We start from the raw sequence: 24,987 nt of genomic DNA, 5'->3' as shown, positions 1-24,987 counted from the left end.
AAAGGAATCCCTTTGATGGGAGAATCCTCTTTCCTGGCCTCCTGGGTCAATCGCAGTGCCATGATGATGGGTATGTGTCTCTTAATTTAGTGCTACTGTCTGACAATAAGCCTTTATTTTTTTTTCCCCCCCCATCAGACCTGTGATATCAAATGAACTCGATGAGATTCACGGACGCAGTTTACGTAGTAAGCTGTAAAGAGTTTCTTCTCGTGAGACGTCTTTGTGACGACCTATGTCTTTCATTTTCTTAACTTTTATTAGTTTTATCTAGAGCTGAAACGATTAATCGATTACTAAATTAATCGGCAACTATTTTGATAATTGATAATTGGTTTGTCATGATTAAAACAAGATTTCTGGTTGTTTTAGCTTCTTAAATGTGAATATTTTCTTTGTTTCTTTGCTCCTCAAAACAGAGAAATCATTAAAACTGAATAATTTTGGTTTGTGGACAAAATAAGACGTTCAAGAACATCGTCACTTCCAGGTTTGACAAACACTGATCAACGTTTTTTAACATTTTCTGACATTTTATGGACCAAACGATTCGTCGATTAATCGAGAAAATAATCGACAGATTAATCGATTACGAAAATAATCGTTAGTTGCAGCTTATGATCATCTAAGTTCTCTGAACTGTTGAACTGTTAAAAGGTCAACTGGTTATGCATTCATAACAATGCACTCAGGTCATCAAGAAATTTAAAAAATACACTTTTTAATGGGAAAAAAACCCAACAAAAATTCATAATTTTTAATAATTTCCCTATACAGTTTTTATTTTTAAATGGCAAATATCAGCCGGATGAATCGCCTTATTCAATTAATCAGTCTCCGTCTACTTTTTTTTTGTCCCGCAGATGAGCAGGAGGCGCTGAACTCGATCATGCAGGACTTGGCCGAACTGCACCGCTCCAGCCGTCCGGCCATGTTCCTGTCGGACCTCGGAAAACCCAAAGCCTCTTCGCCCAAGAACCAGGTAACCTCCCGCTGACGAGACGACGACATAGGAAGTAGGAAAACCAGAGAAGCTTAAGTTTTAACTCGTCGTCTTTTTTTTGCTCAATTCTGTGTCGCAGAACGACGTCAGAGTGAAGTTTGAGTTCAAAGGGGAGAAGAGGTGAGACGTCGCACGTGTTCCTCCTCGCTTTACCGTCAGCAGCGCACACATGCAGCTGTTGCCTCTTGACCCTTTGACCTCTTCTCTGTCTAGGATCTTGCAGTTCCCTCGCCCCGTCATGCTCGATGACCTGAGGTCGAAAGCTAAGGTGGCTTTTGGTCAAACGATGGACCTTCACTACTCCAACAATGAGGTACACGTCTGCATTTTTCACTCCAGATCTTGAATAATATATAGATGATAAGATCAACACGGCAAATGTATTTCTTCTCTTTTTGCAGCTGGTGATTCCACTGACCACTCAGGACGACCTGGACAAGGCAGTGGAACTGCTGGATCGTAGCGTTCACATGAAGAGCCTGAAGATCCTCCTGGTTCTCCAGGTGTCGTCGCAGGTGAGCAGCTCCTCCGGAGGAAAAACACACATTTTCCTCTGAGAGTTGAAACAAACGACTGTCAAAGTAGTTTTTTTTTTTTTTATTGTTGTTAAATGTTAAAAGCATTTTTCTCTCCACCTCTAGAACCTCTTGCCGTCCCACGAGGAGCTGGACAACACGGGATTCAGGGTCGCCGAAAAGAAGAGTATGCTGGCTTTGATAGGTGAATAATGTCTCTTAAAACTATCAAACTGAAAATTCAGGGGTTTTTTTTCCCACCCTTATAAATAAATATAGCGTCATTCACACAAGCTCACTCCCCACTCTCATCGTATTTATTTATTTCCCACTCCGATGTCAGGTTCCCATTCGACAGATCGCAGCTCTCCTCCTCCTGGATACATTCCCGACGCTCTCCAGCAGGTGGCGAGGAACGGCTCCTTCACCAGCATCAACAGCGAGGGGGAGTTCATTCCTGAGAGCATGGACCAGGTACACACACACACACACACACACACACACACACACTCAGGAATGTCAACTTACGCATTCCACGCGATAATACCCGGGCACGGTGACACTGCCTGAGTGAGCCGTATTTCTGCACTTAGAGCTCCTTCTATGAGTGGCACATGATTTACAGCAAATTAAATGGTTTTAATACAGTTTTAATACCTGAATCTGTCAAATATGTCACACACACACACACAACAGCTTCCGTGCACATTTCAAAATAAAAGCACTCTAGCATCTTATATCCTTAAATCCATTTGATTTGATTTTTTTTATAACAAGGCTTATATAAAGGATATTATTTATGGCAGTTTTCAATGGCACGTCGTATGTTAAACATAACAGAAGCTCTAACATTTTGCAGTATTACGATTAATCGATTACCGATCACTATTTTGATGATCGATTAATCAGTTTGAGTGTGTTTTTGTGCCCTTTTCTGCTACATGTGACAAAGAAATCCTTAAAACTGAACAAATAATAGTTTGTGAACAAAACGAAATGCATGATAACATGATTTCCAGACATTATATTCTCCAAACAATTAACTGATTGAGACGATCATCATCATCCGATCAAGTTGCCTTAAAAGTGAAACCCCATCGCTTGGTTTTTATGAACGTAATTTGCTTTGCTCTTTTCTGCCCTGTTGCACAATGTTAAGTACCTGTTATAAAATGGCACAAACAGCAGGTCAGTGTGGTCATAACAAAGACGTCACTGCAGAGCTTGAATTTTACACCCTTTTTTGGTATGTTCGTAGAGTTGTTTTTTTAGTTTGTTTGTTTGATTTAATGAGGGATATTTTTATTATTACGTTTGTACAAAAGGTCTGAATGGACAAAATCGGTCCATGGAGTTTTTGTGTTTTTAGTGAAGAAAGCATTGAGTTGGTCGCAATGTCTGTCTTCACCACTAGATGCCACCAAAAACGTATCCACTTGTCAACCAAATGCTAAAGGAATCTTACAGAATGTTCTCCAGTCTGACTGCAGGCTTTGTTATGTTTGAATGAGTGTGTGTGTGTGTGTGGAGGGGGGGGGGGAGTTTCTTCTTCTTCTTCTTCTAAACAGATTTGTTTTCTTTCTTTTAGATGTTGGACCCGCTGTCCATGAGCAGTCCAGAGAACTCGGCGTCTGGAAGTTGTCCGTCTTTAGACAGCCCGCTGGACAGGTCAGCAGCTCGGGATTATCTGATACATGAGCCTCTTTGATATAATCTGCAGATACACACAGATTACTTGTGCTTTTCCTATAGTTCCCTAAGTCTGTGATATTCAGTGTTGTTATTTAATGGCTGTTGTCTTCGCGCAGTGACTACCCAAAATCCAGGATGCCGAGAGCACAGAGCTACCCGGATAACCACCAGGACTTTCAAGGTAAATGTCTGGAAAAATAACGGTCCGGACTAAAATGAAAACCTTCCTGTGCGCGTACGTCCTTCACATTTTGCAGGATTGTTTAGTGGGTGAATATCTCCAGGCGTTTTTTTTCGTTTTGTCCAAAAACCTTTTTTTGAATTTTCTGTGAATTTTTACGTGTTTTTTTTGCGGGGAAATGTGAGAAATGTGTAAACGGCACTTTACGAGCTTGTCAACACGATAACTTGACAAATATTCGACATATTGATGTCAAACTGGAACTGTCCATGCCTCTTACAAGTATCTTGGACAAGTTCGAAGATGGGTGACCTTGACCCACTTTTCAAGGTCACAGCTGCACTTGAAACTTGAAAAATAGCCAAAAAAACGGCACTTTTCAACCTTGTCAACTCGATAACTTGACAAATATTTATTGTATTGCTGCCAAACTGGCACTGTGGATGCCTCTTACAAGTATCTTGAATAAGTTCGAAGATGGGTGACCTTGACCTACTTTCCAAGGTCACCGCTGCACACCACATGTCCAAAGTGGCCTTCATTGCCGATGCAAATTTTGATTTAAAATTGGCATAAAAATGTGGGCGCATGGAGTCAGCGCGGAGCATTAGTAGTCGGCGACTATCACCACTCTAGTTTTTTTAAATCACAGATTATGTTTCTTCATCTGCAGAGTACGACATCCCGGTGTTTGAGAAGTCAGGTAAAGGGGGAACGTATCCTCGACGATACGGCATTCCCTTTGGCCTTCAAGACTACAGCGATGGTGGGCACTTTTTCTTTGTTAAAAGACTGACGGGCAAATAAGAAGTCATTCTGTTTCATCATCATCATCATCATCATCATCTTCTTCTTCTTGTGCTTCACAGGGAGGAAGACCTTCCCTCGGGCTCGGCGGACGCAGGTTCACGGCTTCCGCTCGCCGGTCAGCTTCAGTCCGACGGAGCAGTCGCCCAGCACCAGCAGCGGCAGCAGCGTGTTCACTCCCGACCTCGAAGAGGCCCCGGGACCTGCCCGGAGGCCCAGGCGGGGCAGCGACATTGAGTCCAACCCCAACGCAAGTGCTGCTCCCACTTTATCCGTCATGGACATCAGTCCACCCAGCCGTTGTGAGTTCTTTTCTTTAGTCTCCATCAGTGTGATCTGATTCTGCTAATTGTTCTCTACTTAAATTATATCCTGACCAGGCTTTTAGCCAGCAGGGTGTCCCGGCGTCCTGGGGAATAATAAGAAATTAGACGCCCTATTTTTCCCCCGGTAACCACCGAAACGTTGTTGTGACGACGCGCGGGTATAGACAGGCGCGGGCTGGCCGTAGTTTTTACCAGCACGCGCCTGTCTATACCCGCTTAGAGTCTGTCCCAGATCAGTTTGGAACATCACAAGATTCCAACAAGATGTGAGTACACGGTGGAACAGCACCTATTAAATGCTGGAAAGTCTCTTTACGCAAAAAGCGAAACTTGGCTGCATCGCATCGCGGATTATGAACTCCCCTCGACACTTTCTTCTCTCTCTCTTTGAGCAGTTCACTAAAGAGATCGGCTCATCCGATGCATCTGTTATTCCCTTAATTTCAGCGCTAAAGCGTCTTCCAAAGAAAGAGATGAGACCACGGAGTGAAAACAATGGAAAGTGCGCTCTTGAGAATCTGTCGATACGTTTTACTAAGATCTACTCGGGTCCCCTGTATTTCATCGCGATTGTACTCGATCCTCGTCATAGAGATCGTTATGTACGTGTCATATATGAATGTGGGGATGAAACTGCGCACAGAAAATGATCCATTCCATCCATACGAAGGGTCCGCTTACAGTCAGCAGGGGCGGTGCGCAGTAAAAAAAGGCCCGCACCAGATGAGGGGCACCCTCTATAATTGCAATGCCTTGACTTTAGTGATGTCGGTACACACAGTCCCAGCCATAACAACAAAATTATATTAAAAGGAGGGCAAGGGGGGGACACCCTCTAAAAAATCCTAGCTAAAAGCCTGATCTTGACATTTTCCCTCCAGCTCCTCGTGCTCCAACCAACTGGAGGCTGGGAAAGCTTCTGGGTCAGGGTGCCTTCGGACGGGTTTTCCTCTGTTATGATGCTGATACCGGACGAGAATTGGCGGTCAAACAGGTCCAGTTTGACCCCGAGAGTCCGGAGACCAGCAAGGTGAGAGGACTACCGCTTATGTGGAGAGAATCTCCTGCCGATGCTGTAAAAAAAAACTAACCTCTTCCTCACGGTTGCCCCCCGGGATCGGGGGCAGCGTCAGACGCAGCGACAAAAGCACCATAAAACCATGCCTAAGTTTAACAAACACAGACATGCTGCATACCCACAGAAAGGTCAGAAACTCAGCTAAAAGCTCATATAAACCATTCTTATGTTTACCAAACACAGTTAAAACACAGATGGATCAAATGGCAGGAGCAGAAAAAAACTGTCACATCGGCACCAGAGCGTCAGCGTGATTATGTAAACAACAAACAAACATGTGTCGACAACGGAGAATCTACAGATATTTGCTTTAAAATGCAATATGTTTTTAGGCGAGAGAAAAAAATCCTTCAGTTTTGCTGTGTTCCATGTACATTTACTCTGACACAGTGGCATCTACAGTGAAACTTACACCTCTGGTGGAATCTCACAAGTGTTATCTTTATTTCGATACCAAGATAATCCGTATAGAGCTTATAACTGCAGAGGTTTACTCTATTTAGTTTGGGCATGTCATTTTCGAGCAGGGACTCCAAAAAGAGGGTCAATGAAGAAGTGGTTAATGTCCATGAATGTCCCTCACATTCAGGAGGTGAGCGCACTGGAGTGTGAAATCCAGCTTCTGAAGAACCTGTGCCACGAGCGGATCGTCCAGTACTACGGCTGTTTACGAGACACGATGGAGCGAACGCTCTCTATCTTTATGGAGCACATGCCCGGAGTGAGTGGAGCATTTTCCCAGCTTACCTTTTATACAGTAAAGCATACGTACACATACAGTACGTCTTTAAAAAAATAATAACAATATAATAATAACATTTTGTGGTTTTCAGGGCTCCATTAAGGACCAGTTAAAGTCGTACGGAGCGCTGACGGAAAACGTGTCGCGCCGCTACACCCGGCAAATCCTGGAAGGCGTTTCCTACCTGCACAGCAACATGATCGTGCACAGAGACATTAAAGGTGAGCTGGACCTTTGGACACTGAAGGTTTACTTATTTATTTGATCGATAACAATTCAACTTGCTTTCTCTTTTGTTTAGGAGCCAATATCCTTCGGGACTCGGTGGGCAACGTGAAGCTGGGAGACTTCGGAGCGAGCCGGCGGCTGCAGACCATCTGTCTGTCGGGGACGGGCATCAAATCGGTGACAGGCACCCCCTACTGGATGAGCCCGGAAGTGATCAGTGGAGAGGGCTACGGCAGGAAGGCGGACATCTGGTAAGTACCTGGAGCCTGGAAATCCTGGACATGGATTTCCAGGTTTCCTCAAATAATAGCAGGTATATAGTCAGGTATTATAATGTAATAAAATTGTTGATAATTAATACATTCACTTGGATGATTTGCTATTTCAGATAATGTAAGGTTCTCAGAAAGATCTTCACTTTCAGTTAAAAGCACATAATTATAGTAAAACTTTCTGTCACAAAAGTTATGATTGTAATAAATGAGTCTTGTAAAAAACGGAATTAGAAATTAGGAGAAAGCTGAAAAACACTTACATTGCATGGGTGGCAAAAAAGGAACCAAAAAACTATGTGTTTATTATTTTAAAAAACAAGCTTTTAGTTATTTTAGCTTTCTTTGCTCCATATACACTACCATTCAAAAGTTTGTTTGTGTGTTTTCCATTAAAAGTCACACTTTTATTCATCAAAAGATTAGAAATAGGGATTTCTATTCAAAATAATGACTTTGCTTGTGTCAGAGAACCAGGAAAACTGTTTTCAGCTGTGCTAACATCATTGAACAAGAGTTTTCAAGGGTTTTCTAATCATCCAATAGCCTTCTAACGCCATTAGCAAACACAATGTACCATTAGAACACTGGAAATGGGCCTCTATACACCTATGTACATATTCCATTAAAAACCGAACGTTTGCATTAACAATGTATAGAGTGTATTTCTGATAAATTTAATGTTATATTCATTTAAGAAAAGCGCTTTTCCTTCAAAAATTTCTAAGTGAAACTTTTGAACGGTAGGGTATAAAAAAAAGAAATCACAAAAACATCGTCATTTTGAGGTTTGGGAAATGCAGATTCACATTTTCGGACATTTTATAAACCATATAACAATTCCAGCAGAAAACCACCGCCGCCCTGCGTTTGCTCCTCCTCACTTTTCCCGCCTGTTGTCTTGCTCTCAGGAGTGTCGGCTGCACGGTGGTGGAGATGCTGACGCAGCGACCTCCGTGGGCGGAGTTTGAGGCCATGGCGGCCATCTTTAAGATCGCCACGCAGCCGACCAACCCGGTCCTCCCCGCCCACGTGTCGGACCACTGCCGAGAGTTTCTCAAACGGATCTTTGTCGAGACCAAGCAGCGTCCGTCTGCTGATGAGCTACTGAGGCACATCTTTGTACATTAGTCCCGCCCTTGAACCTTGAACCTTGAACCTTGAAACCCCGCCCCCTCCCTTCCACTCGCCCTGCCGAACTGCCAGATACGGCCTTACCCGCCCCGATGGGGGCGTCCTCGCTCTCTGCCCCCGTTGCCATTCACCTCCACATGAGACCAGGTAGATGTGGCGTGCAGAAGGCTGGGGGGGCGTGTCCACGGCAGAGGGGGCGACACTTCCTGCGTCTCCTCGTCTCCGTTTGTACGAGACTGCCATAAAAGGGCATGAATTATTTTTATTTTTCTCTGCAAGTTGCACCTTAATTTGTCAAGAAAAAAAAAAAGAAAAGAAAAAAAGAGGGATCAAGCATTTCCTCGTGAAGCGTTTGGGAAACATTTGAAAAATGTTGTCTTTTTATGTTTGTATGGTTCCCCGTTTCCGCTCTTCAAATGTGTGTGTTTGGAGTTGGGATGGTGTGTCGGTGTTGTGGACCTACAGGAGGCGACGTCTGACTCTCCTCGAGTGGCTCCTCCCCCCCTTCCCCCCCCCCCCCCCTCCCCTCCCCCATCTCGCTGACCCGACCCTAGAATGTAGTCTCCTGCCAAAAAAAACCCAGAGTGATGGTGATGACCTGGGCCCGCTGCTATTGATCAAACTTAAACCCACGTGTGGAGAACACTCCTCCTCCTCCTCCTCCTCCTCCTCCTCTGGTCTGGTCAGATGAAATAATGTGTTTGTCTGCTTTAATGTCTGAAAACTACCTTCCCTCCTCTAATCCCCCCCATCTCTGTTCTTTGCCGTGTGCCTTTTCTGTTTTCAAACACAGTGTAGGAATATCGAGTATCGAGTTCGGTGGTAATTTTTTTATTTTATTTTATTATTTTTTTTGAACTGCCTTCACACCGTTAGCCAAAATCCATCTGATCTCAGTTCAGGTTTCATGTTTGTCTGGTGACCAAAAAAAAAAAACCCTGAAAACACTGCTGGTTTCACAGCAGTTATATTCACGAATCGGTACTTTTTTTGCTTCCAGTTGGGTTGATTCTCGTCTTCAAATGCTCACTTTTCACCTCTGCATCAGTCACTGTCAGTGCAGATCAGTTCAGAATCGCATTTTTGAGATTGACGTGGATTAGCTGTGCACTGTAAAAAAGAAGAAATTGAGAAAACTCCAAATTTAAAGGCAACTTACTGCAATCAATGTTTGAGTTTACAGCCCAACAAAAGATCTGGAGTTTTTTTTGTTGTTTTTTTAAACTGCTTCACTTCCATCAACTAATATATATATATCATATTATATACTATATTATTTTGTTCGACAAACTCAAGTTGCCTTGAAATTTTAAGTTTTTCTCAACTTTTTTTTTTTTTTTTACAGTGCACAGTCCATTAACTAATATTATTGTGTTAAATACATTTGTAAGTTAGAGTTGTGCCAACTCAAAATTCTGTTTTCAAACACAATAATATTAGTTAATGGACTGTGCACTGTAAAAAAAAAATTGAGAAAATGTAAAATTTAAAGGCAACTTGATGCAATAATATTTTGAGTTTACAGCCCAACAAAAGATTGCAAATTTTTTTGAAAGTTCCGTCAACTAGTATTATTTTGTTAGATAAACTCAAAATGCTGATTTCAAAAAGTTTGTCTAACCCTTCTTGTTCAGATAATTTAAAAATTGATTTTTAATTTTTAATTTATTTTTTTTTGAGTTGGCACATCCCTTAATCTCTAAATGTTGTCTAAAGTTTGTCTAACAAAATAACTTTATCTTTATCTTGATTGATTGCAATAAGTTGACTTGAAATTTTGAGTTTTCTCAACTCTTTCTTTTTTTACAGTGTAGTGAATATGCACATCAGTTACAATGCATATTGACATTTTCCTGGTACGTTGCTATATTTTTAGGACTATTTAATTCAAAATTCTATTTAACACAGATTATTACACTAATGTGTATATATATATATATATATATATATATATATATATATATATATATATATATATATACATATAAGAATATGGTACTAAATAGGAAATGAAGACACCACGATATTATCACGATATTGCGAAAAATACTGAGTATTATAATGGTCGCATCTCGTCAATTGACAAACACAAGACACACAGTTTTAGTGTTTATTTATAGTGCAAACAGTTTAGCACTGATTGCTGCTTCTGTAAACATGTGAAGCATTTTATTTTGAAAGCAAACAAGAGGCACAAAGTCATCGTTATTTAAGTGGTAAACTGTGGTACGTGAGCTTCCTCTCGTGCCACTTGGAGGAAAATCAGAAACGCTCTTCTCCTGTTTATGTCGGGGTATGATGTAACTGTGAAAATCAGGTCATTAGGGGAAAAAAAAAGAAGTTGGAATGTCAACATGCTGTGACCGAAGCGCTGAGAGTGAAGAAGGAGCATTTGAAAAAAATGTGCACAAGTCGGAACGTGTCGACACGCGATTCTCACTGTCGTCTCACATGCTGCTGCTCATTTACAGTTCAGTTCAGTGTCAAATCAACTTGTCAGATGTATTTTTAATCATCGTTATTATGATTATGATGATTATTTTTGGCCTTGCATGCACTCCCACACGTTTTTTTTGTTTTCGCACTTGTGTCACAGAGCTTTATTTGTGTGTTTCCGCCACTTTAAACAGAAAAACCACAAACACTCCGTTAAATGTGTGCGCGTCGTCTCCACGTACCGTATAAGATGTGAAGTCAATGACGACGATTAGTCCAGATTAGGATTAAAGTAGTAATATGGATAGGAATCAGAAAAAAAAAATTATATTTATAAGCAGAATTTTGGTTTGTGGAGAAAATTCACAAGAAGACGTAAAATCGTCATCTTTATCATTTTATGGACCCGGTTAATCCGTTAATTGAGAAATTTAATTAACGGACAGATTAATTGATTATGGGTGAGGGGAAAAAAGCACTAATTTGGACCACATTAACGATGATGATCAGACAGAATAATCAGAGGGAGACCAGAGACAGGACAGCAGGTGCAATCAGGAATATTTTAGCAGCTATTTACATCAAAACGGTTCCTTTTTTTAAAGTTGTTTTGTTGACTCCATTTGTTGTTTTGTAATGATTTGAAAAAAACTCCTCCCTATTTGACCTCATACTTGTTTTTATTTTCCATCTGCCCATTTCTGCAATGGTACTTTGTGAATGTCTGTCTGTGTGTGTGTGTGTTGCAGATTGTTGTTGTTGTAGTTCCCCACAGTGTCCACTAGTTACCACTAAAGAGCTATGTTTTGTTTTATTTTTGTTTTTGTAACTGAAGGCACTTCAAACTCATTTGGCATTTGTTGCTCTGTGGTTCATTTTCACCCCTGAACTTAATCAAACTTAATATTTTGTATTTTCAACTTAAACTGGTACAAAACTCCAGAGAAGAAGAAAAAAAAAAAGATGGTACAATATTTTCAAATCAGCCTCATGTCATGAAACGCACTTAACGATTATCCCACTGATGCTTTTTACTCGATTCCTTGGTTCGTTCGACCTTTTTTCTTTGCACATTTTTTTTATTTCTATTTTTTTACACAAGTGTGATCGGGTCGTGTGTGTGTGATTGTATGCTAGCGACGTTGACCTGTATATGAATGTAATGTCTCATTTCTACCACCAGATGGCCTCGTTCACCACAGTGAATTAACTCTTTGGTACCAGTATTTGCCACCTGCACCAAGATCCACCCGTAGTTCTCTCTTCAGTGTCTAAAGTCACTGCTGCCACTCGTGTGTGTGTGCGTGCGTGCGTATGTGTGTGAGTGTGTTTGTAGACGTGCATTTTACTGCATATTGTGCTCATCGGACTCGGCGCCCCCTAAAGGCCTTGAGCATTCTAACCGTAGGGTGTGAGAACGTTTAACTAATTATTAAAAAAAACAAATTAAGAAAAACAAATTTGAAAAAAAAAGTCAAATGTACAAATGTATAATATTAAAAATGTACCCTTTTTTTAAAAAAAGAAGAAGAAGAAAAGGATAGAAAAGTTCGATTATATCCCACATGTTTGGTCTGTGTATTGTAAAAGAAGCCATGTTTATAATTCTAATTGGTTTGTGACCAATACGCCTGTTTATATCAGATCTGTATATCAGTGGTACGCATAATTTTTTAATATATATTTTTTATTTCACTTTTGTTTTTTTGTTTTGTTTTTGTTTTGTTTTGTTTTTTTAAAAATGGGAGATTTTATTATGCATGGTTGGGTCCTGAGAGACGCAGCGGTGCCATTGAATGGTTGCTGTTTTTTGGCAGAAAAAAACAAATTCTGGAGTATTGCAACAGCTCTTGTGTTCATAATTAGAGCAATTATGACTAAGACGATGAAAACAATAAAACAAAAAAAAGATATTTATTTCACCTGTTTTGTGTTTGGTGACTCATTTTGTTTTTACTTTGCCTTGAATTGATCAGATTTGGAATCATTGTTTGAAAAGTTCTTTGCACTCCATGATTAGTTCTGACCATGGGGGCGGAGCTTAGGAAGCTGCCTGCTGATTGGCCACTGTGTTTTGGGAGCAACAGCTCTATGGACCGGACTTGGAGTCGGAGCCGTACGACTGGAACTAGTTCCCCAGGTTTTCCCACCGTCGACATCCGACAAAATAATCGTAAGTATCTTAAAGTTATAATTGTATTGTGTATTTGTATTATATGTTGTTCTAGCTAACGTTTACAAACGGTACGAGTTCCAGGCGGATAGCGACTCCCAAGTCCGTGACTACTACCGGTCCATTTAGCTGTCGCTCCAAAACTCAGTAGCCAATCGGCAGGCAGCTTCCTAAGCCCCGCCCCCATGGTCACAATTGTAAACAAAAAAGCACGGTGCAAAGAACAAATCAGGAAGTGCATTTGCAAACAATAAATTAGCACATTTTTGAGTGATTAAATCCATATTTGATTTGCTTCATGGAAAAAAGGCACACAAATCTAATACCACGCCTATATACAGTATATCCATAAAGTATGTCATATTTATTGAAATTATATATTGCAAGTGTCCATTTTAGTGGACATTTTCAGTAAAAAAAAAAATATTATTCATTCAAAAAAACAGCCTTTTTTAAAATTTGTAGTGAATACAGTATGTGAGATTATGATCAAGCACACTTCCTTTTAAAGAGGATGCAGCTATTTGTATCAAGCGGCACACAAAGATCAGACCTTTTGTGCAAAATGTAAGTACACATACAAATACTACAGACATTTTCAGAAAATAAAGCTAATACAAAACAAACTTTTTGTAACTTCTTAGTTAGCTCTAACAGTGTTGATGAGGGCTTGGATCTAGAAAATGACATATTTATATAGAATCTTATCTCTGAAATGGGTAAAACAAAGACAAATGTTTCTTTTTCTGTATTTTAGTACATTCTTAAAGCTGCAGAAATGAACATAAGTGAAATAAAAATAAACCCAGTGGCTTTGACGTCTGCCTGTCAGGATACTGTGCACATGCAGGAAGAGGATATTCACAGAGTTTCCAGATGACTTCACGATGAGGTTATTCAAAACTATAAAGTGAGCCTTACAAACACGTAGAAAACAGGAAAGAGGGCATTCCTTCTGCGGGAGAGGCGCAGGATAACAGTGCCCATGTGATAAACTCGCCCAGTTCTCACATTACACATAAACATCGGCCTCTGCAGACACTTAAATTAACACTGTACGACCTCAAACTCTGCATAAACGCTGCAATAAAAGACCGCAGAGGATCAAATGTCATTCGATTTATATGGTGTTGAAACACATGAGAGTATATGCATGTTTTATTCTCACGATACAATGCGCGGAGCATCTCTTAACGTAGCTTTCTCCACCATTATCCCGCTGGAAACCCCCATAGGTTAAGGTCACTGCAAGATTTTTTTTATATTGCGTTACATTATTGCAAAACTTATTGAGAGGCGACGCAAAATATTGCAAGGTCACAAAACTTATTGTGTTGTAGCGCAGAACTTATAGCTATTGCGAGGTAACACAAAATTTACGGCAAGATAACGCAAAACTTATTGCTATTGCGAGGAACACAAAACCTGAACTCATTGTTATTGCGGCAAAACACATCGCGAGGGAACACAAAACTTATCCCGAAGTAACGCAAAACGTATTGCGATGTAACACAAAATATTGTGAAGTTATGCAAAACTTATTATGAGGTAATGCAAAATATTGTGAGGTAACGAAAGTTATTGCGATGTAGCGCAGAACTTATCGTTATTGCGAGGTAACGCAAAACATTTTGTGAGGTAACGCAAAACATATTGTGAGGTAAAGCAAAACATTGCGAGGTAATGTAAAATATTATGAGGTAACGCAAAACTAATTATGAGGTAACGCAAAACTTATTGCGATGTAGCGCAGAACTTACTGTTATTGGGAACACAAAACTTATTGTCAAGTAACGCAAAACTTATTGCAAGGTAACACAAAATATTGTGAAGTAACTCAAAACTTATTATGAGGTAATGCAAAATATTGTGAGGTAACGAAAGCTATTGCGATGTAGCGCAGAACTTATCGTTATTGCGAGGTAACGCAAAACATTTTGTGAGGTAACGCAAAACTTATTGCGAGCCAACGCAAACTATTCCAAAGTAACGCAAAACTTATTGCGATGTAATGTAAAATATTTTGAGGTAGCGCAAAACTTATTGCGATTTAGCGCAAAACTTATTGCGATTTAGCGCAGAACTTATTGTTATTGCAGCAAAACATATTGCGAGGGAACACAAAACTTATTGTGAAGTAACGCAAAACTTATTGGGAATCAACGCAAAACATATTGCAAGGTAACTCAAAACGTATTAACTTATTCACTATTTGTTGACATAATACTTCAGCCACATACACACATAGACATACATTCATTTTTGCAGACCTCGATACACAACCAGGAAGTTGTTGTCAGAGCATTTCAAACTGTTTTTGTTTTTTTAAATTGACTGAGCAAGCACAAAAGACTGTCACATCCAAACCGTCCGCCCTATCACACACAAACACACACACACACACACACACACACACACACACACACACACAAAACAACTTCTCACAACATGGACGTCCTAGCGGCGGCTGCTGCTGTCCGCTCTCTGCGGCTCCCTGCGCTCCGCGCGCGGACTCTCTCGGCGGCCCGGGCCGGTGCGGAGCTCCGGGCTCTGGGAGGAGGTGGAGGTGGAGGAGGCTCCGGTGCCATCTTGGTCCGACGGAACTTGAACGTCCAGACCGCGACAGAGACAGAGACGGCGGGAATGAAGACCATCGACGACCTGCCTGGACCCAGTTTGTCCACATCTCTCAACATGCTGTTTATCAAGGGATATCTGAAGAAGTATCATTTAATGCAGGTACAAAGGAGCGCGTTAATGTTATATACACTGTTTTTGCGAAAATAATAGGATTTACAACCATTAAAGTTAATAACAAATGATTAGGTTTTAAAACATTTTACCCAAACTAAATAAACTAACTAAAACAATATCTTGGCATGAATTTAGAAAACTTACTTAAAGTAACAGTGCTATTAAAAGTATTAGACACAGTGTATTTATACCATTATGTTCTTCTTATTAAGCATTATTTCAAAGTTACGGTGTAATATTGTATTAAATGTGTTTTTTTATATTTTTTTTTATTTAAAGGTGCATTATGTAATAAATCTAAAGCAACTGGCCATAAAATCCTCCTAATATGTCACAGAGACTCAGGAATAATGTTCATATAACAAACTGAACTCACCAACAACAACAGTACAGACAAAATATTTGCATTAAACAAAAGATATTATTATTAAACTTTTTTTTTTTTTTTCAAAGTGTGTGGAGAAGAACACGTATGGGCCCATGTGGCGCTCAAAGATGGGCGCCTATGAGATGGTGAACGTGGCCAGTGCGGAGCTCATAGCTCAGGTGATCCAACAAGAGGGTCGCTACCCGGTCCGATTCGACATGCAGCACTGGAAGGACTACAGGGACCTGAGAGGACAAGCCTACGGTTTACATGTGAGGTGAGTGGACTCGTCACCTGGCTAACAAGCAACCGTTAATATGGCCGCGCATTAACCTTCTCTAATTTGATCAGGGGTTCCTCAGGACACAGTCTCGGGCCCCCTGAGAAGTGTTGAAGTTGAATGAAACTGACTTTTCAAGCTAAGGAGACACAAAACCTGGGAACACACGATTCCACCACAGTGACCATACCATGTCTGTAGTCTTGAAGTGCCCATGAGCAAAGCCAGGGCCGGCCCAAGGCATAAGCCAACTAGAGGGCCCCCAAGAGCAATTAACTTTAAAAAAAAAAAGTTTGGATTGCTGTAGTTTATTTAGAATTTTTCTCCCCATTTATACCAAAGCTTTTTCACAGTTGTCAGATGTGATTATTTAACTTTATATTTTATTTATAAACCTTTTTTTTATGACCTTGTTCCGGGTGCCTCTGTTGATTTACATTACTATTTAAGTATTTGTTTGTTTATTTTATTTAATGCTGTGTTTTTTAACATATAAAAGTCAAATCTTTGTATTACAGGAGTGTATTTTGAAACCAAAGATTGTTAAAAACTTTTGATTTTCAGACCTTAATATCTTAATATTTTATTCATAAACCGTTTGGTTTTATGTATTGATTCTCTGTGTCGCCAGTAGGGGGGAGTTGCTGATTTTGTGTAAGTTTACAAATCTGGTGTCTGCTTCCATGCAACAAAAAGTTCTCACATTTAGTTTTACAAGTGTATTTAGAGCAGAATAAGTAGAATACCTTTAGTGTAGTTGGTGTGTGAATGATCAATAATCATTATTATTGGCCCCAAAACCAAATTTTGCTTAGGGCCCCATGGAGGCTTGGGCCGGCCCTGAGCAACGCAGTGGATAAGGCACACTAAGAGCCACCCAAAACCTATCAGGAGTTCCTCAGGACACACTCATGGGACCCCTTCAGTTCTAAGTGCTACTTTCTTTCGGTTTTATGAAATAATTAGAAAGAAACTTTCCGCAGTTGAAGTGTCCATGAGCAAGGCAATGGATAAGACACTCTAAGAGCCCCTTTTTGTCAGGAGTTCCTCAGGACACATTCATGGATCCCCTTAAATTCCTAATCTGGAGAGCTTTCTTTGGCTTTGTAGCACCGGCCCAGAATGGCACCACCTCCGCAGCGTCCTGAACCCCGGTCTGCTGAAGATGAAGGCGGTGACGGGTTATGCCTCGGTCATCCACCAGGTGGTCGGAGATCTGCTGCAGCGCGTCGAGGTCCTCCGCGGCCGCAGTCGGGACCGGGCTACGGTTTCAGACGTGGCGGCTGAATTCTACAAGTTTGGCTTTGAGGGTAAGACTTTGCAGCAGTTGAGTTGAAGGTACGAAACCGGAAACCTTTTTTCTTCGATCTCTTCAACTCTCGTCCTCCTGCAGCTGTCTCTGCGGTCCTGTTTGAGACCCGGCTCGGCTGCTTGGAGGAGGACATTCCCAAAGACACGCTGAAGTTCATCGCCGGCGTCAACAACATGCTGTTCCTGTCTCAGATCCTCGTTCTTTTCCCGCGCTGGAGCTACAACATCCTGCCCTTCTGGAAGCGTTTCGTCCAGGCCTGGGACGACCTCTGCGGCGTAGGTAGGCGGCAAAAGAAGGGGCGGAGAGGGGCGGACAATGCGTGCAAATTTTGTTTGTCTGAATTTAGTTTTTTTTTTTCGTTTGCGTGGAAGCCAAGACGCTCATCGACCGGAGGGTGGCGGAAATGGAAGCCCAGGTGGAGAGAGGTGAGACGCCACAGGGCATGTACCTGACCCAGCTGCTGTCTTCTGACCAGATGAGCAGAGCCGATGTTTACGTCACCGTCACGGAGCTGCTGCTCGGAGGAGTCGACACGGTGAGTGAGGAACCGCGCAAACGCATCGACGAAACGGTTCATCGATTCATCGGTTTGAAGCTTTTCTCGCGATCAAAACAAGACTTCTGACTGTTTTAGCTTCTGAAATGTGAACGCTTTCTTCGTTTCTTTGCTCCACGTAACAAAGAAATCATTAAAAAGTGAATCATTTTGGTTCGTTTCCTGGAGTCAGATATGAGTTAAGTTGAAAAGCTTTATTGGAAGCAACTCAGATCTGAGGAGAACTGAGACAATGCCGGACATAAAAAGTATGTTAACAGTTGGGCATCCTCTGTCAGTCTGCCCGTGAGTCCCAGAGTTAGGTTACTTAAAGGTGACAGAGTGGTCCTGTTGCACATATATGTTAGTTATGGAGGTCTACTTACATACATCAACTTGTTTTTATGGTCAAAAACCTCCTAGTTGCTGTAAACGAGCCGATTGAAATCCTCTTTTCTGACGCTGTTCTTCAGCCGCGATGTTTCAGAGTGAACTTTCACCCCCAGAGGACAGAGTCTTGTGATTGGCCAGTACTATTCAGCACACCAGCTCTCAGAAACGCAGCTCCCCCCTCTGGAACGGTGGATGTACTGTTACTCATTATCAAAACATTGTTTTAACAATGTTTAAAAATAGCTTCTTCACGACTCCCCGCCGCAGTCCCTTTGACGACCTTTGACCCAGAGTCAGAAGACACTGTCGCTCGTGAAACACCTCCACAACGGACGTTATTCTTCTTCTGCGGTTCAATGTACGCAACCGGATGTGCCCGGACTAGTGCCCGGAGCAGGAGGATCTGCTGTTCCGGGGAACCACTGTTTACGTAACTATTACGGGATTTTCAGAGATCTCGTTGAGCCCCGAGATTACAATAAAACACAGCGTTCTCAGCAATGGAAGGTTCGAAACTGTTTGTTTTGAACCTTCAGGGCTTCATAAACAAGGTAATGACGCTGATACACACCAAAAAAGCAGCGTTAATAGGAACTTCCGGTCGAGTTCCGCTTTAAAGGTGCTTTCTCTGCCGATACATGGAGCTGACCTTGGGGAGGACTGCGCAATAGCGTCAGTCATCTTCCCTCGTCCGGTTAGCCTCAGCAAAAATATGAAGACACAAGTTCTGTAGACAACAGTCTGGAGCCAGTGCACCAAGGCCACTGTGATTTCAACAGTTGCGGCAGGCGCCGTCCTGAATTGTTTAAGCTTGTGCTTAGGAATGGGAGCTGATTCTGCTGAGAAGGCAGAATAATGTTTTTCCCTTTCACAATCGATTACGAAAACAATCATAAGTTGGAGCTCTATTCAACTTTAAAAAAAAATCAAAAAAGACCAAGCCTCACACAGATCAAACACAGTGTTATATTTCATGGCGTAAAAACTATCCAGAGTCCTTGAAGCGCTCTATCAATATGGAATTATTCTTCATCGTGTTTTTTGTGTTGTAAGACTAACACACCTCTATGTTTCCTGCATTTCCCCTCCGTCTCTGACTGTGAGCACGATTTATCTCGCACGTGAACCCGAGTCGACCTTGACCCACATTGGTGCTGTGGCGTAGCCGCAACAATTGCTGTGTTTGTGTGTAATTAAATTGCCCTCGGGGGAGAAAATAATCTCTTGCAACAACAGGAGCAGACTCAAACAGAGCGGTGTTGCTCATCGTGAGGTTGAGACTTGTCGCTGAGATTGTGAAAGCGGCACAGACGTTAGCGGCCTTTTCTAGAACAAATGCAGACACTTTGAGCAGCGGAATTGTAGTTTAGACTAAATACATCATACCCGTGACTGAATGACTTCTGTTTATAATGTTTCCTTCTCTGGTTTCTCCTCAGACGTCCAACACCTTGTCTTGGGCTTTGTTCCACTTAGCGAAGGACAACGGGGTCCAGGAGCAACTGTACCGGGAGGTGAACTCCGTTTGTCCCGATCGACGACAGACGACCACGGACGACCTGAGCAGGATGCCCTACCTGAAGGCCGTCGTCAAGGAGACGCTGCGGTAAGCGTACGGGCTCAAAAACTGTGACGTGTTGTAAGTTAAACTAGAAGTAAGTCAAGGAAAGCAGCAAGTAGCTGCTCATGATGCTACTATTAGCATTAGCGGTACTAATAGCATCATTCGTATCAGTGAATTAAAACTATTTGTTCAGTACTTCCTCCATGACCGTAGCACAGACTCTGTCTGACACAGTCAATGGACTGAAATACAGCGGCGGGTTTGTGATGCTAGCAGTGCTGTCAGACGCTAAAGACACCAGTCCCCTGCTATCGCTAATGGAAACGCAAAATATCTGTACGTCGGCGAGGCGAGGCGAGTCGAGTGGCGTCATAAAAGTTGGCACGGTCGCTGGAATGTAACTGAGCAACAGTGACTGGACTGAAATACAGCGGCAGGGTTTGTGATGCTAGCAGTGCTATCAGACGCTAAAGACACCAGACCCCTATGTTAAATATTGCAATTTTAGACATTTCCCTGGTAAATGTTGGAGATTAACCCACGTTTTTTAGGATTGTAGACATTTTCTTTTTAACTGATCTACAGTTCGCCTTTGTTCGGCTTGATTCTGGCAACGCCGCGCAAAAAAAGGTACCAGGTGCTATCGCTAATGGAAACGCAAAATAACCGTACAGCACCGAGGCGTGTCGAGTCCGTCATGAAAGTTGGCACTGTCGCTGGAATGTAACTGAGCAACAGTGACTGGACTGAAATACAGCGGCGGGTTTGTGATGCTAGCAGTGCTGTCAGACGCTAAAGACACCAGACCCCTATGTTAAATATTGCAATTTTAGACATTTCCCTGGTAAATGTTGGAGATTAACCCAAGTTTTTTAGGATTGTTAGACGTCTTTTTAACTGATCTACAGTTCGGCTTTGTTCGGCTTGATTCTGGCAACGTCGTGCAAAAAAAAAGGTACCAGGTTACCAGGTGCTAACGCTAATGGAGATGCAAAATAACCGTACGGCGGCGAGGCGAGGCGAGTCGCGCCATAAAAGTTGGCACGGTCGCTGGAATGTAACTGAGCAACAGTGACTGGACTGAAATACAGCGGCAGGGTTTGTGATGCTAGCAGTGCTATCAGACGCTAAAGACACCAGACCCCTATGTTAAATATTGCAATTTTAGACATTTCCCTGGTAAATGTTGGAGATTAACCCACGTTTTTTAGGATTGTAGACGTTTTCTTTTTAACTGATCTACAGTTCGCCTTTGTTCGGCTTGATTCTGGCAACGCCGCGCAAAAAAAGGTACCAGGTGCTATCGCTAATGGAAACGCAAAATAACCGTACAGCACCGAGGCGTGTCGAGTCCGTCATGAAAGTTGGCACTGTCGCTGGAATGTAACTGAGCAACAGTGACTGGACTGAAATACAGCGGCAGGGTTTGTGATGCTAGCAGTGCTATCAGACGCTAAAGACACCAGACCCCTATGTTAAATATTGCAATTTTAGACATTTCCCTGGTAAATGTTGGAGATTAACCCACGTTTTTTAGGATTGTAGACGTTTTCTTTTTAACTGATCTACAGTTCGCCTTTGTTCGGCTTGATTCTGGCAACGCCGCGCAAAAAAAAAGTACCAGGTACCAGGTGCTATCGCTAATGGAAACGCAAAATAACCGTAAGGCGGCGAGGCGAGTCGTGTCGCGTCATGAAAGTTGGCACTGTCGCTGGAATGTAACTGAGCAACAGTGACTGGACTGAAATACAGCGGCGGGTTTGTGATGCTAGCAGTGCTGTCAGACGCTAAAGACACCAGACCCCTATGTTAAATATTGCAATTTTACACATTTCCCTGGTAAATGTTGGAGATTAACCCGCGTTTTTTTAGGATTGTAGACGTCTTTTTAACTGATCTACAGTTCGGCTTTGTTCGGCTTGATTCTGGCAACGCCGCGCAAAAAAAAGGTACCAGGTACCAAGTGCTATCGCTAATGGAGATGCAAAATAACCGTACGGCGGCGAGGCGAGGCGAGTCGCGTCGCGTCATGAAAGTCGGCACTGACGCTGGAATGTAACTGAGCAACAGTGACTGGACTGAAATACAGCGGCGGGGTTTGTGATGCTAGCAGTGCTGTCAGACGCTAAAGACACCAGACCCCTATGTTAAATATTGAAATTTTGACATTTCCCTAGTAAATGCTGGATATTAACCCAAGTTTTTTTAGGATCGTTAGACGTCTTTTTAACTGATCTACAGTTCGGCTTGATTCTGGCAACGCCGCGCAAAAAAAAGGTACCAGGTACCAGGTGCTATCGCTAATGGAGATGCAAAATAACCGTACGGCGGCGAGGCGTGTCGAGTCCGTCATGAAAGTTGGCACTGTCGCTGGAATGTAACTGAGCAACACTTTGAGTTTGACAATAGTTGACATCTAATGGACATTTGTTGATGTTTAAGAGTCACGCACTGCGGGGTTAAAATGCTGTTTACGTGTCAGCGCGTCCATTGCGGTGATAAAATCGCTCTGCGTTATCCTTTCTTGCATCACATCTGCTGGGTAAGTCCATGATGGCCGATTGTCCATGACTTCCTGTGTTCGTGGACAGTTCGCAGTCACGTGACAGAGATTTATTGTCCCCTCACCGCCAGACTTTATCCTGTGGTGCCTGGAAATGGACGCATCGTTTCAGAGAACGAGGTGGTTCTGGACAACTACTGGTTCCCGAAGAAGGTACGAAAGCGCCCGATCCCTCCACGTGTATCCTCCTCGTGAATTAATTCTAGTTTCTGCTTCCTTTTCAGACTTTGTTCCACTTGTGTCATTTTGCAGTTTCTCACGACGAGGCGGAGTTCCCCGACGCCGAGCGCTTCATCCCGGAGCGCTGGCTCCGCACCGAGACACCCGGCCCCGACTCGGTGGCGCCGATGCCCGGCTCCTACCAGCACCACCCGTACAGCTTCATCCCGTTCGGCGTGCGGGGGCGTGGGTGTGTGGGGAAGAGGCTGGCGGAGATGGAGTTGTATTTCACGCTCTCCAGGGTGAGTGGCACAGGAACGATGAAGTGATAATCAAATCCCAATCAGCAAAGTGTGGGATCATGAGCTCACTTCTTGATTGAGCGACCGATCCTCTCTTTTTCTAAAGTCGCGTTTAATCGTTTTTGCTGCCGTATCGTTATCTATCGCACGTGTCACACATGCAATAAGGCTTTTATTGTGAAATGATTGCAGGATCGGTGGATGCGCTGACTTTGAATGAAAATACCTACAATAGGAAATTGAAGAGTTAAGTTAAGTGATAAAAAGTTCATGTTTTTCACCCTGCAGCTGATGCAGAGCTACAACATCCAGCCTGAGCCCGGCGTCACCTCCATCGAGCCCATCACGCGGACTCTGCTCGTCCCTGAAAAGCCCATCAACCTGCGCTTCCTGCCCAGAGCCCAGTGAGCTGTGAGTGATCAAATGTGCTTCTCTTAAAAGGCTGAAATCAAGGGAGAATCAAGCTTAGAATCGAGTTAAAGTAAATAAATAGCAAGGAAAGCTTTTTTTTTTTTTCAATTTCGCCAGATCTTTATGTGTGCAAATGCTTTTATTTTTTACAAATTATAATTAGATATTTAAGTATTATATATAAGTAAGTCCAACTCTTACTGTTGACTTTTAAATGCTTTGGGATCAGTAGTTTTGAATTTAATTCCAGATTATTTAATGCTAAATTATCTGTTTGCTACGGAAGAGTCTTAGGAACACGTGAACAAAAAAAACAACAATAAAACAGCATGAATTCTGTGATTAAAGAAAAAGTCTGAATTCTGAAATTATAGACAGAATTCTAATTTTAAAGACAAAGTCAGAATTCTTAGGAAAAAATCAGAATACTGAGATTAGAGACAGAATTCTGAGATTAAAGAAAAAATCAGAGTTCTGAGAAAAAGTCAGAATTCTGAAATTAAATAAAAAGTTGTGAGATTAAAGAAAAACTCAGAATTCTGAGATTAAAGTAAAAGTTGTGAGATTAAAGAAAAACTCAGAATTCTGAGATTAAAGAATAAGTCTGAATTCTGAGATTAAAGAATAAGTCTGAATTCTGAGATGAAAGAAAAAGTTGAAATTCTGAGATTAAAGAAAGTCGGAATTCTGAAATTAGAGACAGAATTCTGAGATTAAAGAAAAAGTTGTGAGATTAAAGAAAAACTCAGAATTCTGAGATTAAAGAAAAAGTTGAAATTCTGAGATTAAAGAAAAAGTCGGAATTCTGAAGTTAGAGACAGAATTCTGAGATTAAAGAAAAAGTTAGAATTCTGAGATTAAATTATTTGACTGTAAATATGTCTTATATGTCTCATTCTTTACAGTTTTTTTATTTCTCGACCTCATCTCTGCTGCTTCAGTCAAGTTTACTTAGATTCAGCCTCTCACTCTTTTTTTTTGGCTTTTGTTCCTCTTTGTTTTTTTTGTTCTAGCTGTAAAGTGATTTAATGTTTTCCCGTCTCTGCCCAGACTTTTTCCTGGAGAGGATGTGAAGGTTTTTGCCTCTTAATGAAAGTGCTTCTCTGGCTGCGTCTCCACAGACACAAAAATGCACTTTCTCAACCTTGAGGTGAACTTTGATTGTGAGTCTCTGCCTCTGGCCGCTCCATCGTTGCTGTTTTTATATGTATTTGTGTGTGTGTGTGTGTGTGTGTGTGTGTGTGTGTGTGTGTGTGTGTGTGTGTGTGTGTGTGTGTTCTTGTACTTGCAGCATACTGAGGACCAGTGAGGGTTTTTAACCAACAAAGTGAGGTAATTTTCACGGAGTGAGGACATTTTGGCCGGTCCTCACTTTGTTTTCATTGAAATCACTTCCTTAGGTTGCTATAACATGCTATACTCAATTTGTCCCAAAAAATGTTTTGACGACAAAGTATAGTATGACTTTTTTGTCAAATTTTAGGTCATTTTTTTTTTTTTTTTTCAAATGTTGGATGACATAGTATAATATGACCTTAATGTCAAATTTTGGACCAACATTTTTTTTTAACATTTTTTTTTTTATTTTGGTAGATAGTATGATGTTTTTGTCAAATTTTGGACCAAAATTTTTTTGGGGACATTTTTTTTAAATTTTGGTCGACATAGTGTAGTATGACGTTTTTGTCAAATTTTGGAGCAAAAAATTTGGTGAATTTTTTTTTTCAAATTTTGGTTGACAGTATAGTACGACGTTTTTG

The 24,987-nt window shown here is 41.7% G+C and overlaps 2 protein-coding genes across 2 annotated transcripts; both read left to right on the top strand.

The window, feature by feature from the left end:
• Positions 1-7,975, top strand: map3k2 (mitogen-activated protein kinase kinase kinase 2; the record flags this gene model as incomplete). The annotated part of the gene is made up of 16 exons (XM_083908594.1): positions 1-70; positions 864-982; positions 1,083-1,123; positions 1,217-1,316; positions 1,405-1,518; positions 1,645-1,723; positions 1,862-1,992; positions 3,107-3,186; positions 3,327-3,391; positions 4,065-4,157; positions 4,261-4,500; positions 5,406-5,554; positions 6,192-6,323; positions 6,436-6,565; positions 6,646-6,823; positions 7,756-7,975. Exons 1-16 carry the CDS (start codon positions 16-18, stop codon positions 7,973-7,975), a joined length of 1,926 nt encoding a protein of 641 aa, XP_083764720.1. The 5' UTR covers positions 1-15.
• Positions 7,976-15,035: 7,060 nt separating this feature from the next.
• On the top strand, positions 15,036-23,224 carry cyp27a2 (cytochrome P450 family 27 subfamily A member 2; the record flags this gene model as incomplete). Its single annotated transcript, XM_083908713.1, has 9 exons — positions 15,036-15,326; positions 15,795-15,985; positions 17,099-17,298; positions 17,382-17,579; positions 17,672-17,835; positions 19,668-19,834; positions 22,427-22,508; positions 22,580-22,816; positions 23,105-23,224. The coding sequence occupies 9 exons, from the start codon at positions 15,036-15,038 to the stop codon at positions 23,222-23,224; spliced, it is 1,650 nt and encodes a 549-aa protein (XP_083764839.1).
• Between the last annotated feature and the right edge of the window lie 1,763 nt (positions 23,225-24,987).

Source organism: Microchirus variegatus, assembly GCF_963457635.1.
Source record: "Microchirus variegatus genome assembly, chromosome: 22".
In the NCBI taxonomy this organism is placed as follows: domain Eukaryota; kingdom Metazoa; phylum Chordata; class Actinopteri; order Pleuronectiformes; family Soleidae; genus Microchirus; species Microchirus variegatus.
The sequence above is the reverse complement of the archived record's forward strand: the minus strand, read 5'-3'. Positions and strand labels throughout refer to the sequence as shown.